Raw genomic sequence first — 15,798 nt, forward strand, 5'->3', positions numbered from 1 at the left:
CCACGGGGCGCAGTGCCGTCCGCCTTCTCCGCGCGTGGGGCCGTGAGGGCTGCGTGCGCCCCGACAGTAGACAGGTGAGACAGCTGCCCCCAGCACCGGTGCGACCAGGCCGTCTGTGCGCAGGTGGAGGCTCAGTCAGGTAAACACGTGGTGCACGAGTTCATCCTAGAACGGGCCAGGGCCGGTGTGATCGATGCACCCGACAAGCACTGGCCAGCGACCTGAGAGATTTTTAGAAGCTTTTTTGAACTATAACGCACATGTCACGTGGGTTCGTCCGTTTAAAGCGTGCCCTTTGGCGGTAGCATATTCACATCCCAAAGCCACAGTCAGTTCAGAACATCTTCACCCTAAAGAGAATCCCTCACCACTAGCACTCCACTCTCTGGGCCCGTGGGTTTGCTAACCCCCGGCACTGCGCAGAAATGGTACCATACAATACGTGGTCTTTGAAAGAATTACTCTCGCAGGCTCAAAATACTTACTGTACCCCTCTCACCAGTACCCCGGTCTCAACCAGTGGTTGTTTTCTGTAGAGAAACCAGGTCATTTAAAGAAAGGCTTGTGATTTAGGCACAGTTTTCTAACAAGCAGGCTCTGAACCTCTTGCTCATTCTGTCACAGCTCAGACGTTTATCTTTGCAGTGCTATTTTTTTATTTTGCAGTGTCTTTTCTTTGAACAATATAAGATCATACTATGGTTTTATAATTTGCTTTTCTTTTTTTCCCACTTAATACGTCCCTGGGAGGGAAATGACGGACTACTCACAAAAAGATAACCGGACAAATGATTAATCTTTTAGAAAAAAAATAAGGGTATTTTCCCCCCACACACCTGAGGTAAAAATTAGTTTCAGATCATTGAAATACCTAAATTTAAAAAGCAAAATTATGCAACCACCGAATATATAGGATAGCGATAAAATCTTTGAGACGATTCTAAGCATGATGCCAACACAGGCGGTGAAGTGCACAGATTCACGCCCGGGATCTTGTTTACAAGCAGATTCTAACTCGGCCCGCCTGGGTGGTCGGCACGCCTGGGTGGGCCCAGACTCCCCCCTTTCTACGGAGCCCCCGCTGATGTGTGTGCTGATTGGTGGACCCCACTGTGGGCAGCAAAATCAGAGTGAAATTTACAGTGTTTAAACGGGAAAATAAAATCAAGATTATATCTGACCTGGCTTTTTGTTCATTGGAAATGAAGACCATCGGCACCTGCACTGTTTTTGTGTTTCTTGATTTGGGTGGCGTTTGCAGGTGTTAATTTCTGAGACCTCTTTTGTTTAGATATGGCACATGAGGACGATCTGGCTTCAGTGGGGTCTGCTTTACAAATAAAACGTGAAGAAAATGTCAAACAAGCTTTTTTCAAACTCTGAACACGGCTCCCTGTGGTTCTGGTCTAGCCCTGGGGAGGCAGTCCCCCTTGGCTGGGGAACCCTGCTGAGGAGTCAGGGAGAGCCCCAGGGAGCAGGGCAGGCAAAGAGCAGCCCCTGCCCCGAACCTGCAAGAAGAAACAGTAAAGAGCATCATGGATGGATGGCAGATTTGAGAGGGCCCTGAAGTGGGGCCAGCTTTCAAGGACCGGGAGGAGCCACAGGGGAGACCCCGTGGGGGCAGGTTCAGCTCTGGACCTACAGCTGGATCCCCAAGCACAGCATCCATGGGAACCTGGTGTCCCGAGAACACGTGTGTTGGGCGTGAAGTTGTAGCAACACGTGCACCCTGTGAAACCGGCAGGACAGGAAAGCAAAACTGCAGAGCGATGACGCGGAGAGATGCGCACAAATTCTGAACCACGTCTTGGCACATGGAATCCAACAAGGTTTCTTCGAAAAAAATAACTCATCACAACCCAGAGGGGTTTATTCCAGGGACGCATGTTTTGTTTACATTTGAAAGTCAACAAACGTGAACAACTCTATTCACAGACCAGAGAGAAAAGCGGTATGATTACCTCAAAAATGCAGAACAAAAGCCAATCCAACATCCATTCCTGATAAATCTCTGTCAGCCAAGGGCGGGGGGAGCCCACGCTCGATAAAGGGCAGAGTGAAGTACCTACGGCTGCCCGTCCTTAATGGTGAAAGACAGGCAGCTTTCCCTTGACGAGGAAGAAAGGGAAGACACCCCCTCCCTCTGCTCCGGCTCAGCACTGCCCCGAGGACCTGCTCAGCGCGACAGAGCGAGGGCAGGAAGGGCCGTCAGACGGCGAGGCAGGAAGCAGGCCTGTCTTGGCTTGCAGACAGCACGGTACTCTGGGCAGAAAATCCCAGGACTCTATAAACAAGCCAGGAAGCGAGCTCAGCAAGACCACAGCGTACAAACACCAACCGTGAGTGCTGGACACGTGGCACTGCGGCTGAAGCACAAACACCACGTACAATGACTCAGAAACACGCTCAAGAGCAAGCTTCACGGGACACGCACAGAAGGCGCCCGTCGGAGGCCGTCCGGCCTAGGTGCCCGGCCTGCCCCCCGCCCCGCCTCCTCCCTGGGAGCCGCTCGTCCTTTCCCCGTCTCCATAGTTCTGCCTCTTCCAGAAAGTCATAGAGTTGGAATCAACAATAACGTAGGCTTTTCCAGATTGGCTTTTTCACTAGTAACATGCATTGAAGTTTCCTTGACGTATTTTCATGACCTGACAGCTCATTTCTTTTTGGTGCTGAATAATACGCCGTGTCTGGATGGACTCCAGTATTTTTACCTATTCACCTGCTGAAGGACATCGGGGTTGCTTCCAAGTTTTGACAGTTGTGAATTGAGCTGCTGCAAATGTCTGTGTGCAGGTTTTTGTGTGGATGTGAGCTTTCAGTTCCTCTGGGTAAATGCCGAGGGGACCGCTGGAGGGTATGGTCAGAGTACATTTAGTTTCAGAAGAAACTGCCAACTGTCTTCCAACGTGGCTGCACCAGAGAGGGAGTCCCGTTGCTCCACACCCTCGCCAGTGCTGTCAGCGCTGCACTTTTTGGACAGTCTAAGAGGTGTGCTCGGTGGCGCTTTGGAGCCTCGGTTACAGTGCCAGCTAGGCGGCAACACCACGCAGGGCTGCGACGACGTCTTCGGGGACGTGGGGCGGGCTCTGAGTCAGCCACCAGTGGGGCTGTTTCTCCAGCATTTGCGGGACTGGAATCAAGGGGTGGAAGTGGGTGGCTGCTGTTCCCTCCACTGAGCTGCCAGCAAAGTCTGTGCTTCCTGTTCCTGCAACTTTCGGTTCTGGAGGGCTCAGTCCCAGGGGAGCAGCGCTCCCTCTCGGGGGCATAGTGACAGTGTCACTGGGCCACCAGTCGAGACTCCTGTCCGGCCACTTTGGACTCTTCAGGCCAGTGAATCAGCTGGCAAAGCAGGAGTGATGGGGCCGGAGGCCCAGGAGGAGCAGCACTCAGGCAGGGCAGCCGCAGTTCAGACCCGTCAGGATGAAGGTTTGGGTCACCCACAGGCGAGGAGCCTCCAGGGGGGCCTGGACTGGGTAGCAGAGGAAGGTTATTCTAAACACAGCGACACCACTGTGACTGGGGCAGCGGGGAGGCCCGAGATAGCTGAGTCCTGTGTGTTTATTACCCACGAATGTCCATTTTCTTCTCTTCTCTTGTCCCCGATCATCTAAGGTGAGACTGGTTCAGGGTGGCTGACCCCCTTCCCAGAGTTTGCGGGACCGGGCAGCACCTGGAAGTGCGAGTCGGCCAGAAGACTGAGCATCACGGGGGTGAACGAAGGGACTGTCTCCTCTGCCAGGGGACAGGGTGGTGGTGTCATGCCAGGTGGGGACCAGAGTTGGTGCCTGTGTTTGGGAATTATGGCTCAAAGGGCAGCTGTAGGCAAGGTTGGAGGTGTGCTGGGGCCACCATGACGGGGCTGGTGCCGGTGACTGGCGCTGGCCGGGCCCCTTTTCTTAGAAGCCCCTCCCCTGCATGTTCCTGGTGAAGGGCACCAGCAGGGACAGTTCTGCGTGAGATCTGAAGGCCAGGAGAGAAGTGACAGCCATTCCACTTTTCCTACTCAGAGGGCTGGGCCAGGGTCTCACACATGAATGTCACCTCCCCAGGATCCGCTCAGTCTGTTTTGGGCCAGGGTTGCACCTACCTTTACGACAAAGTGCGCCAGCTTCTCAGGCCGGACACCCACCCCCTCGAGGTGGCAGGCAGACAGGGCCACGTGAGGCTAGTCCACCCTCGAGGGCCCAGCCTGTCCTCCCTCCCCTTCCGGCCCCTTCCCGCCCCTCCCCTCTGCCCGACCTGGCCCTCCAGCCCCCCGCCTCCAGCAGAGACTACCACTGGCTCCCGCAACAGCTGGGCCAACTCTGTCCCCAAAGTCCTGATGCCTCTCCCCGGCCCTGCCTGTCTGCCTTTCTGTGTCTCCCTGTCTCTCTCTGACCCCAGTAAGGAGAGGGGTAGAGAGGCGTGAAACCCACGCCCCGGCCTCGGGGGACCGTTCTCCACGCTGCTTGCTAGTGCTGTGACTCGTGAGTTTCGTCTGCTTCTTAAGGAGAAAGAGAATTGGGCCCACCTTTGTCAGAGATGGGATCTCAATTAGCTGCTTAGGAGAATTTGAGTACCTTTGTGACTGATTTCAAAATATTTGGAAAAATGAAATTTGTTAAATGCTTAATTGGATGTTGAAGTGTCTGATAGTCGGTATTTAAATATTTTTTAAAAACATTGTTTGATAGATTTATGGGACTAAGAAATAGGACACAGCAAACTATGAGTCTCCCTCTGCTTGCTCGGAAGTTCCTCGGCTGTTAAAGTACTAATTAATCACACACACACACCCACACAAAGAAAAGTGGGGGCAACAGATTTGAACTCCCAAGGAAACCCCAGCGGGGGGCACGCTCACAAGCACGAGACCAACACTCCCCTGGTGCGTGGTGAGGGGACGTGGGGGATCAGAAGCGGGCGGAGGCTGGGTCTTCGATGCAAACTGGTAAAAGGCAACACCTGAGAAGCAGAAAGTGGTCGACCCAGAGCTGAAGAGACTGGGTCAGAGCGCCCAGGGCGGGCGGGGGGTTCCAGGACAGGCCTGGGAACAGGCAGTGCGGGGAAGCCAGAGGACAGGGCGGCAGGGGACCTGCAGGGCGCCCGAGTACCGGGGTGACCTCGAGCAGAGAGAACGAAGGGGAGACCCCAGCAGAAGGGCCTGTAGCCCCTCAGCGCGGTTTCCCTCCCTCCCTCCGGCCCACCTCCTGCCTCTGGGATCTTGGTTTTTAAACCAAAGGGAAGTGTTCACCTGTTACTCATCTGCATGTAATCTCAGATGTCCCTGAGGGTCTTTGAAACGAAGAATCTGTCACTGCCGTGGTCCAGGGCAGATAAGTGTGACCGCAGCCGAGTCACCTTCTGACTTGAGCTGGTTTCTCTTTGTTCCTGATGCGTGCTTGCGTGCGTGCATGCGTACCTGTGAGTGTGCGTGCATGTGCCGGTGTGGGAGGTAGGACTCCCCTCGGGAGCTCCAGCATAAAAACCGTCTCCCCATCCTGGGTGTCTGGGGGACTGGTTGTCACTCACATGCAGTTGAAGTCACAAGCACAAACATCCAGCAGACCCTGGGCAGACCACTCCTGCCCCCCAAACTGCCTCCCTTGTGCGGCCCTTAGAGGTGCCCCACTCCCACCTGGTCTGCTGCCTGCCCCCCGGGTTTGCCTTATCCAGCCTGTCACCTGTGGGGCCCTGCCGCCGGTGGCCGTGGTCTGGCGCCTGTCCCCGCTGGACGCCCCGAGCCCCCTCCCCACCAGGGTCTGCACCTGCGCTCGCCTGCTCCAGGTGGCCAGCGTGGTGCGTCTGGGCATTGCCTGGAGGGCATCTGGGTGGTTTTGTGGTTTGGGCAGTGGTGCAGAAAGCACTGTAAGTATTTGCTTACAGATTTTTGTGTGAGCATGAATCGTTGTTGTTGTTTTTAATTTATCCTATTTCTCTTAGGGAGGAGGTAGCTAGGTTTATTTATTTATTTTAATGGAGGTACTGGGGACTGAACCCAGGACCCGTGCGCGCCACGCAGTCACGTCACCCCTGAGCTGTGCCCACCCCTGCATCTTTGGGGAGTTTCGCCACCATCTGAAGTCTGTCCCCCAGGGAGCCTGTTAGACTCACTTCCCAGGAGGGCCCTCCTCTGCGTCTCTGCGTCTTCTGTGCTGCCTCTAGGCTTGCTGGGCTCTCTGGAGACCCTGAACCATCCCAGCACCTAAGACCTGCCCCCGGGGTGACACTGTCCCCAGTGCAGTGCTGGTGCATGCCTTGGGGTAATGTCTCGCGGGGTAGTGGGGGTTCTGGGTGGTGTGGAGTTGACCCTGACATGTCACTGATTGGAACCCGGAAGCTCTTCTCCAGACGGTGCCACCGTCCCACCCACCCCCGGGCCGTGCCAGCTGCCCTGCGCCCTTGCCTGCACTTGTCATGGCCAGTTTTCTGACCCGTGGGGTGTGATGTACCCGCGGTGGTTCTCACGGTGGCTCCACCGTGCCTTCTGTTTTGCTAGCAGACCCTGATCCCTGATTCGCTCCCTTGCAGCCTGGGCGGCCAGGAGCCAATCTGGCCCAAGGGGTGACACCACACGCTTTGAAGGGGGATGGGCGTGGACAGCCCTGCAGGCTCCGTGAGCGGTGAGGTGATGAGAGTGTGCTTGCAAGGGCAGCCTTCTTACAAACCCGAGGACAGAAGTCACAAGGGATGGCAGGGCAGGGGACCCTCTGTGACGTCAGGCTGGGGCTGCCTTGTGAAGCTCGGGAGAAAAGTGGGCCAGAAATGCCATTAGGAACGCCTGTCTCTGGATGGCAGCATCTGGGGGAACCTAATTTCCTTAGTACACTTCTTTCATCTCCCACATTCTCCACAGTGGACACGGAGGACCCCTCAGATCCACAGGGAGCACGTGTTCTCTTGATAGAAGATAAAAACCTTTTGAGCAACGTGAAAAATGTAAATGCTTCTGATGAATTCCTGACAGCTTTGGGAGTCGCCCAGGAGACAGAGGTGAAATATACCAGAATGCGTAGCATCCCGACTTCGTAAAAGAATAGAGGGAAAAAGAGATTAAGAGAAACTGATATACAAAACATTACCAGCAGTAACTGCTGGGTGCAACGGGTGGCCTCGGGACCCTCTCCTTTCCCGAATGTCCTGCAGGAAGTACGCAGCACAGCTATTCGAAGCCCTGAGACCCAGTAGCTACCAGCTCCGAACCCCGCCTCCGAGGGGCTCATACACCCATCCCCTGCCTCTCCTCCCCTCCTGCTCAGGCCCCTTTCACGGGCACAGCCAGTCTGGACCCGTGCTATGACCCGCCCCGGGGCTGGTATGGGTGGGGGCGGGAGAGCGACTGGCCCACCGTCCTGGGAGGCCCTTTCATCCTCCCTCACAGCTGCCCCGTGGAGACGGATGGGGCCTCTGGACCAGGAGTTGAAGCCACACGGCAGCCCCCGCCAAGCACCGCAGCCCTCTAGCCCCAGGGATGTCTCAGAGGCATGCGTGGCTGCTGGGGGCTCAAGCGGGACTCCCCACTGTCAGGTCTCCGGGGAGCCCAGCACAGGACGGTGGGTGACGTCGGTGAAGGGGGTCATGGGTGGAGCCGCCGGGGCTAGTCCTGAAGGGGTGGGAGTGGGGGTGACGGGGGAGCCTGGCTGGGCGAGGGTTTTGTGGCACGTGTACAGGATGGGCTCTGGGAGGACAGAGGATGTCCAGTCGCGGGCACACTTTCCCCGACGTTCTGGGGAAACTGCTGGAACAGCAGCCTGCAGCCCCGCCGGCCCGGCCCAGCGCCCAGCACTGTTTAGCGCGTGTCCTGCAGGATCCGGGCTTTGCTCCTTGAGGGAGCTTCGGCTCCCAGCAGCTCTTGGTAGCGCGCTCTTCTCCGAGGTCAGGCTGGTGCGGGGCGACCACAGATAAGCGGCCGCCTCCTGGGACCCTTGTAGGTCACGGGGCGCCCCCGACCTGACGCCTTCCTGAGACGCAGGGGCAGCGGCGGCCCCAGGCCAGGTCCCCCCCATGGAACCCCCACTGTGTGACATGCACGTCCTGGGTTCTCCCCCGGTTTGCTGTGTGCGCAGCCAGGAAACCAGACGGTCAGTTTCGAACTCTCCACTGCCCAGGGGTCGAGCCTGTCTTGCCCGAGGAACATGTTTCTTGGCAGTTTCGGCTCACAGCGCCAGTACCGGGGGAGCCTGAGGTTGTCCTGAGGTGAAATGCTGGCACGAGGGTCACCGGGTGAGGGCCAGGTGCGTGGCTGACTTTCAAGGGCAAGGCCCACGCCCACCTTCCCCTCCAGCCGCCGAGTGAGGACACACGAGACAGAAAACCCTTGTAGACGTTTATTCTACTTCAAGTAACAAACCTATGAAGTCCATGTTTTAATGTACAGTGATATAATACTCTGCAATATAAAATACAATTTACAGAAATTTCTATCAAGTAAACCTAAAGAAACACGCTTGATTTTTACATTTGTTGTGTTTAAATTAGAAAAATTTGTTTTACGTGTAAAAAAACCTTCACATCACATCAGCTGTTGGGACTTGACGCCACTTTGATGCAGTTTAACCCACTGACTCTGATCTGTAACCAATCACCCCAAGTGGCTAATACGTTCTCCCTGCTCTAGTAACTCAAAACGTTTGTGCTAGAAAGTGAAAAATCTGTAGTGACGTACAATGGAACAGACTCCAAAGAGCAAATAAAATTCTCTAATTTTATATTTGCAAAAGTAAGTTTATGAAAATATAAAAAAATTATCAAAGTGTATTTGTACAGTCAAATAAATTAGCAAGGTTTTCTCTATTTCACACCCCAGAAGTACGTGGAAAACAGGACGAGCGGTGCGCTGCCTTTCACGGCGAGCAGCTTTCCTGCCTGCCGTTCTTGAGCTGACAGCACTACCTCCCACTTCAGGCTTCACACAGCTACTGTTCCACCTCAGTGACGGACGCTGAAGTTTATCCCCTGACAAACACGACAGTCCGGAGCTAGGGCGCTCTCCCTGGGACACAGAGAGAAATGCTCAGACGGTGAAGTTCAGCAAACAGCATGTTCCTGATCATTCAAATCAAAGAACTCCCCCCTCCCCCACCGTTTAAAGTACACTTAATTGGTTTGTTTTCTCACTTTCTTTAGGCTGGTAAAATTTAAACCTTTTTAAAATAAACTTATTTAAAATTAACAATTTCTACTCAGATGTTGCTTTTAATTGTTTTTGAAACCAAATGTGTAAGGCGATATATAAAAACTGAGCTTTTGCTCAGAAACGCGTTTGTTTCCTAGCTGAAATTTGTAATTCAAATTTCTTGACGACGAAAGACGTATGAGCGAGTTCTGCGTTTCTCGACCTTCCAGAGAGGAGCTAACACCGCGCCCGCAGCCGGGCCCAGGCACGCGGCGCGCCCGCCGGGAGGCTGACAGCGGCCTCTGGGAGCAGAAACGCGGGAGAGGCGTCAGGAAAGGTATGGCTCTGAGGTCCATTCAAGTTCCCTTAAAATTTACAGGAGTCAAGTTATTAGAAAAGATAACTATAATCTGAAAAAGCAATATGCTTTTTGTAGACACTTTCCATTTCGGTAATTTTAAACGGAAAGGTTAAAAGTTCTTAGTTCTTTTTTAAAAAAGCATCTGAATGGCAAAGGTGTGAAATTCTGTAAGAAACCATTATACACAAAAGTACAGTCATTTCTGTGGCCCAGAGCGTTCTGTGCTGCGCGAGTTCCGAGCGCCCTCGGCGCCCGCGCTGAGCCCGGGCCTAGGTCTGCGCGGCGGGCTCGGCGGCCCGCGGGGCCTCGGCGCGGGGGTCGCGGGCGCGCTCCTGGCTGCGGCTGCGGCCCCTGCGCTCGCGGCCGCGCTCGCGATCACGGGCCTTGTCGCGGTCGCGCTCCCGGCTGCGGGACCTGTCCCGGTCGCGTCTGCGGTCGCGCTCTCGGTTCCGGCTCCGCTCGCGGCCGCGGTCCCACTCGCGCCCCTTGTCCCTGCCCGCGCTGCGCTCGCGGCCGCGGTCCCACTCGCGGCCGGCGTCCTTGTCGCGGCCCCGGTCCCACTCGCGGCCGCGGTCCCAGTCCCGCTCGCGGCTCCAGGTCCGGCCGCGCTCCCGCTCCCAGGGCTTCCCGCGCTCGCGCTCCCGCCTGCGGTCCTCGAGGGCCCGGCCGGGCCGACTGTCGGGCAGCGGAGCCTCGGGCTCCTCCTGGGGCTTCTCCTTGGGCCCGGCCTCGAAGCGCTCCCTCGGCCGCCCTTCGAACGCCGGGCCCCGGTACTCGTGGCCCTTGCCCTCGCGGAAGTCGGCCGCGGCCCACGCGCCCTCGGCCTCGGGGCCCGGCCCCGGCGCACCGGCGGGCAGGGCGGGGGGCGGCCCGGCCTCGTCCCACCTGTCCTTCCGGTGCTGCGGCGGGTGGCTGGGCAGCTCCAGCAGCGGCCGGGGCCCGGGCTTCACGCCGGGGGCGGCCTGGCCCTGGAAGTGGAACCGCGGGGGCGCCGACTCACTCTTCTCAGGAAAAGGGGCGGACCCCCGTGGCCCCCCAAACTGGAGGGGTGCTGGTGCCCTCTGGTTGGCAAACCTGGGCGGTGAACTGACCCTCTGCTCCTCAAACTGCTGCGGCTGCATGCCTCTGGGTCCTGGCATGAAATTCGGTGCTTGGCCTCTGGGCCCTTCAAACTGATTGGGATGGGGACCCCGGGCAGCTTCGAACTGGCTCGGATGTGGCCCCCTTGGGCCCACAAAGTGGCCGGGGGGTGGTCCTCTCTGGCCTCCGAACTGAGAGGGAGGAGGGCCGCCTCGGGGTCCTTTAAACTGAGACAGCAGAGGTCTTCTTTGGCCTCCAAACTGGAAAGGGGCCGCGCCCCTGTTCCCCACAAACTGGGCTTGCTCTGGCCCTTCAAACTGAGCAGGAGGGCCTGCGGCCTCGCTGTATGGGGGGTCCTGGAGTTCCCTTTTCTCCCCGTGGGGGTCTTTGCGTTCTTCGAATGGAGGTGGTGCCGCCCCTCTGGGCCCACCAAGGTGAGAGGGGGAGGGGCCCCTGCTGTCCCCGTAGGGAGGTGGCCCGTGTGGCCCTGAGAACAAGGAAGGGATGGGCCCCTTCTGGGGCCCGAATCTGGCTGGCGGGGGCCCTCCTCTTGGCCCGTCGTTACCAGAAATGATAGCCTCTTCTGAAAATGGAGGGGCTGGCCCCCGTGGTCCCGGGAAGCCGGGGCCATGAAGGCCCGACAGCCCGAAGGCGCGCGGTGCGGGCTCCCGCTGGCCCTGGAACTGGGGCAGAGGCGGCCCTCCTTTTGGGGCAGGTGGGGGGAAGACGCCGGCCCCCTCGCCAGGCCTGGGCTGTGGCTCTCTGTCTCCCTCAGAGTCAGCTGCCGGCGGGTCACTTTTTTCAGCAAACTGAGCATTTCTTAGATCCTCATACGGGGAGGAGCCAAGAGGCCTTTCCTGAGAGAGTACTGAACTGGAGAAAGGATCCCTTCCCCCGAGGGGGTGGAAGTTCTGGCCCTCGCTCTGCGGGGGGAAGTGAGGCTGGAAGGAGGCGCCCGGGGGCGTGGGCAGCAGCACCTTGCGGGCTGGCCGGGCCACGCTGTCACCCCCAGCCGTGGGCTGCACGCTCTCGGTGGGCTGCGGGCCCGGACTGTCTGAGTGCTCGCACGTGGGGCCGTCCTGCTTGGCTGGCAGCGGGGCCTCTCCGCCTGGAGCCCACGGCAGAGGGGCCGACTCCGGTTGCTCCTGGGCTGGCTCGGCCCCTCCGGGTGTTTCTCTGGCTGGTGGGGTGGCGGTGGGCTTTGGGGCGGCCTCGCTCTCGCTGTTCTCTGCGGCCAGCCGTCGGGCCTGCCGGGGGTCCCGGCTCTGCCGCGCCTCGGTGCTCGGGCCGGGCCCCTGGCTGGTGGAGGGGGGTGCAGCTGGCCGGCCCGCAGTCTGCTGCTCCTGCTCAAACAGCTGGGCCCTGGGCAGCGAGGCCTTCGGGGGCGGCGACATGAGGGCGTCCGACACGGAGAAGTGGGCCATGGAGGCCCCGACGGCGGCCCTCTGCTGCCGGAGAGCGGCTTCCTGCTCCTCCACTTGCCTTTTCTGCTCCTCGATCTGCTTGTTGAGCTCCTCTATCATCTTCTGCTGCTCAACCAGGGAGGGCGCCGAGGTGCTCGCAGTGAAGCCCGCGGGCCTCTCCGCGCACCCGCCGTGTGCGTCCACACACATTCTGTTGGGCAGGTCGTCGATGGTCACTTTGGCCTCCTCTAAAATGGTCTCATCCTCTGGGTCGTAGGCCACCTCCTCCCGCTCCGCCGACTCCGAGGCCTTCTCCGCGCCCAGCTGAGTGTCGAAGGCCCTCTCGGGACCATACTCCTCCTCGGGGTCGTACGGTCTGTCATCCTCCTCTTCCTCCAGAGCTTTGTCTTTAGAGAACTGACCAAACTGCTGTACGATCGGATCTAGCAGAGGTGCTGCCGGCAGCCCGTCGGCCTTGGCCCTGGAGTCTTGGTGGGAGGCCGGGGCGGACTCGGCGGGCTCCTTGGTGGGCGGGTCAAACGACTTCTTCTTCCCAAAGAGAGTCTGCAGGATGTGTTCCAAAGGCGACGCCGTTTTGGAAGCAGAGGAAGCCACAGAGGCGGCGGCTGAGGTGACCGCCGCCGGCACAGGTGGTGCTGTCAAGGAGCTGGTAGCTCCTGGTTTGAGGGATGACAGTACTTTTAACACTGAAGATGAAGCTGGCGCCCCTGATGCTTCTGGAAGAGGGGGCGGGGGTGGGGGAGAACCCGGGGGTGTGGTGCTGCCAGCTGTGTCCCCAGAGCAGAGCTGGTACTTGGGGGGTTTCTTCTCAGGCAGCAGGGCCGTGGGCACCTTGGGGTAGACGGCAACGTCCGTTTCCTCTGGTGTCTGGAGCCTCTTGTCTGCTTCGCCAGCACTTGTGGGGCGTTTGATCTTCTGACAGATCACTAACCCAAGGATGATGTTTGGACGTGGTGTCTCAAGACCTGGAAAACAAAATGTTTGTGCAAATTTTAGTCTCAAGATTCAGCCTTTGTTCTTCAGAGGCCAACTTAATTAAGGGCAGCCTGGGGAATGTTTTCCTGGGGAGGAGGAAATTCTGTGGCAAAATAAGATCAAGTGTTTGAAGAGCTTATTGCAAAAGACTCAGACTGCACCACGCGCCTGCCCAGCCTGATGGGGTCGCAGACCAGGAAACCCAGGGCCCAGTGCGGGCGTCACCTCGCCCTGGCGGTTACAGTGGTTACAGAGTTTAAGTCACACACGACGCTGACACAGACGTGCGGCGGCGGAGGTAGGGACGGCCACTAGGCAAGTGCTCCAGAGGGAGGTCTGGACTTACAAGATCCAAGTGCGTTCTTTCATTTGCCTCTTGCTACAAACCAGGAAGGTAATACCCTCTTCTGATTGTACCTTATGAGTTGCGATACATAAGTTTAGCTATTTATACTCATATAAGTCGTTTGGGACGAATCCCACAACTCAACTGTAATAATCAGTAAAATTACAATGATCAATAGAGCACACACACCACCAGGTACGTTCCTTAGTCACTGCTGTCAAAATTACAATTAATGGGAAAAATGAGGCTAAAATAAGTGTTCTTTTCGGTTTAGAAAGAAATTCAGTGATCATTTCCTTATCAAGAGCTATGTAATGCTCAGGTCTTTGCAAACAGAAGACATGGTCCTTAAAGAAAGCGCTAAGATGTTCAGAAGAGTGGCAGCAGAGAGCAGGCCACGTGGAGAACACGCTGGGAATTTCAGAGCATCGCACAGGCCTTAAAAATAATTCCTTATAAAAGCCTTAGTCAAAATATTCTGAATTATGGTATATCATACCAGGAATGCCACTACCCCACCCCGACACTCAACACAAATCCAGAATACCAAAAGGGAAACAGGAAAACCCGTCACAAAACTGTAATTTAGGGAGAAATGATAAACACAGGACAGAAATTTTGTTTCAATAGCAGAAGATATTTAAAATTAATCAAATTGCATAAACTCAATTTACAGGTTATTTAACACTACTGTGCATAAAGACAGCCACGTGTTCTCACTAAGAGAGAAAAGCAGCGCTGTTTTCCGTATTCTTTCTCTGATTTTAAGCTGATCACAAATCACTTCGAATAGCTGTTTCTGGACACTGTTACGTAGTTCTGAAACGCGCCACCCTTCCTAAATTCCAGCAGAGAGGGGATGCCAAGCTGTGTGTGAGCGTGGTGGGTGTCCCATCCCACCGGAGGCCCAGGCACGGCAGGGTGGGCTGGCCTGGCCCAGCGCCTGCACAGATCGACAGTGTCCCGCTACCCTCCCAACAGTGTCCGAAGGGCCCCCGTCTCACGGAAGGCGTCACAGCCCTGACGTTCGAGGGGCGAGATGACCACTGAGGCCGTCCTCTCCCTGCCCTCATGGTGCAGGTGCCCCAGGGAAGGAAGTGCTGGGCAGAGGAGGGAACAGAGACCGGAGGCCGGGCAGACTGGACTGAGCAGCACATCCAAATGTTTCTGCTCAGCAGGCGTGAAAGGTAGCCTATCAAGTTCACTTTCTAATCAACACAAATTAGGATTGTTCTAACTTAAAATAGTATGCCTCTCTACAGCAGCTACCTGCTGAGCAGCTTACAGCTTATTCTGACCTATGTGGGTGCAGTCAATTGTTAAATTGGCTCTTGTGACCCTTCTGGACCAAGTGTCCCAGAGCTCGCAGAACAGGTTTGCGAGCCGAGACACAAGGCTCTCCCTGAGGAAGTGGGCGTCCAGGAAGAGTGAAGGAATGTGCGGTCAGGGAGGGGGTGGGGGTGGGGAGGGCTGGGAGCCTTGGTGAAGGGGCCCTCGAGCAGCCCAGTGCCCACTTGTCCTCGACGCAGACGGGCCAGGCCATCTCCTAAGAGCTAACCTTCTAAAGTGCCACCACTAGGGCTGGTGGCATGGCCCGAGCTTCACCGAATCACGGTCCAGCACACTGTATGTGACGGGTAAGTCGCTGGGTCAAATCCGGGGACACGTGGTCTCTGGTCCTCGTGAGGTGTGCCCCTCCAGCCACAACCCCCAACAGCTCAGCATGCTTCCTGACAGCAACAACACAGCCCAGGCTCGGCAGGCTTCCTCGACTCTGCCCTCTGTCCTGCTCATTGCAGGTAAGGCTCCAAGTTGCTTAATATGCACGTCTGTCCTGGGAACAGCACTCCCGGGTGACGGCCACCTAATCACGCAGCTAGTTTTCTTAAACGCCCTCAGCTCTCCGCTGCCTTACCTGCACACTAGTCTCGAACTTCCAACTCCTCTTCCCCAAGACTGTCCATGTAAATCGGGCTGCTTCAAAATGCACGCCCATTTTGAAGCAGTTAAATCTCATCGGTTCACAATTCATGCTACGGCTGCATGAGTATCTGAAACTAACCAGCACCCTGGAAATAACCTGCACTCGTGGAAGAAACATTGCCACTCACTGAGCTACCCCGGTGGGGCCCTAGGCTCCACAAGGCCACAGGCAGATGTCTGGCAAGGCCACCCTGGGGCGGTGGCAGGGGGCCAGCCTGGGGCCTCTGCGGGCTCCCACTGTCGAGCAGGGCCCCAGAGAGGGACGCAGAAGCCGTGAGCACGCTAGCTGCGTGTGGAGACGCAGGGCTCCGGCCAAGGGCGTGGGGACGGCTCCGGACTTGCTAAGTCCCCCCTTCTCCAGCTGCTAGAAGCGGGGCGCTCACTTACCCACCTCCCTGTGGGGGTTGCTGTGAGGCTTACAATTCACAAAGTCGACGAAAACTATGTGGGCTGGGTGTTGAAATGCCAGCGGCAGCTCAACGTGCCAGCCTCCATTTCCAGACAAGGGGTGTCGACAAGACAGCACAAGGTAGCT

At 57.0% G+C, this 15,798-nt stretch overlaps 1 protein-coding gene and 1 long non-coding RNA gene across 6 annotated transcripts in view; one reads left to right on the forward strand and one right to left on the reverse strand.

Moving 5' to 3' along the window:
* LOC140687496 (uncharacterized) overlaps positions 1–9,148 on the forward strand; it is a 9,776-nt gene extending 628 nt beyond the window's left edge. The window contains exon 2 of the long non-coding RNA XR_012061894.1: positions 8,786–9,148. This is a non-coding gene — a long non-coding RNA (uncharacterized lncRNA). The remainder of the gene's footprint in view (positions 1–8,785) is intronic.
* Positions 8,293–15,798, reverse strand: part of DIDO1 (death inducer-obliterator 1) — a 51,847-nt gene continuing 44,341 nt past the window's right edge. For all 5 annotated transcript variants that reach the window (XM_072944554.1, XM_072944550.1, XM_072944551.1 and 2 more), the window contains exon 17: positions 8,293–12,924. In XM_072944554.1, the coding sequence (XP_072800655.1) occupies positions 9,725–12,924 (3,200 nt within the window). In that variant the 3' untranslated portion in view covers positions 8,293–9,724. The remainder of the gene's footprint in view (positions 12,925–15,798) is intronic.

This window comes from Vicugna pacos, chromosome 19, assembly GCF_048564905.1.
Source record: "Vicugna pacos chromosome 19, VicPac4, whole genome shotgun sequence".
NCBI classification, from domain to species: domain Eukaryota; kingdom Metazoa; phylum Chordata; class Mammalia; order Artiodactyla; family Camelidae; genus Vicugna; species Vicugna pacos.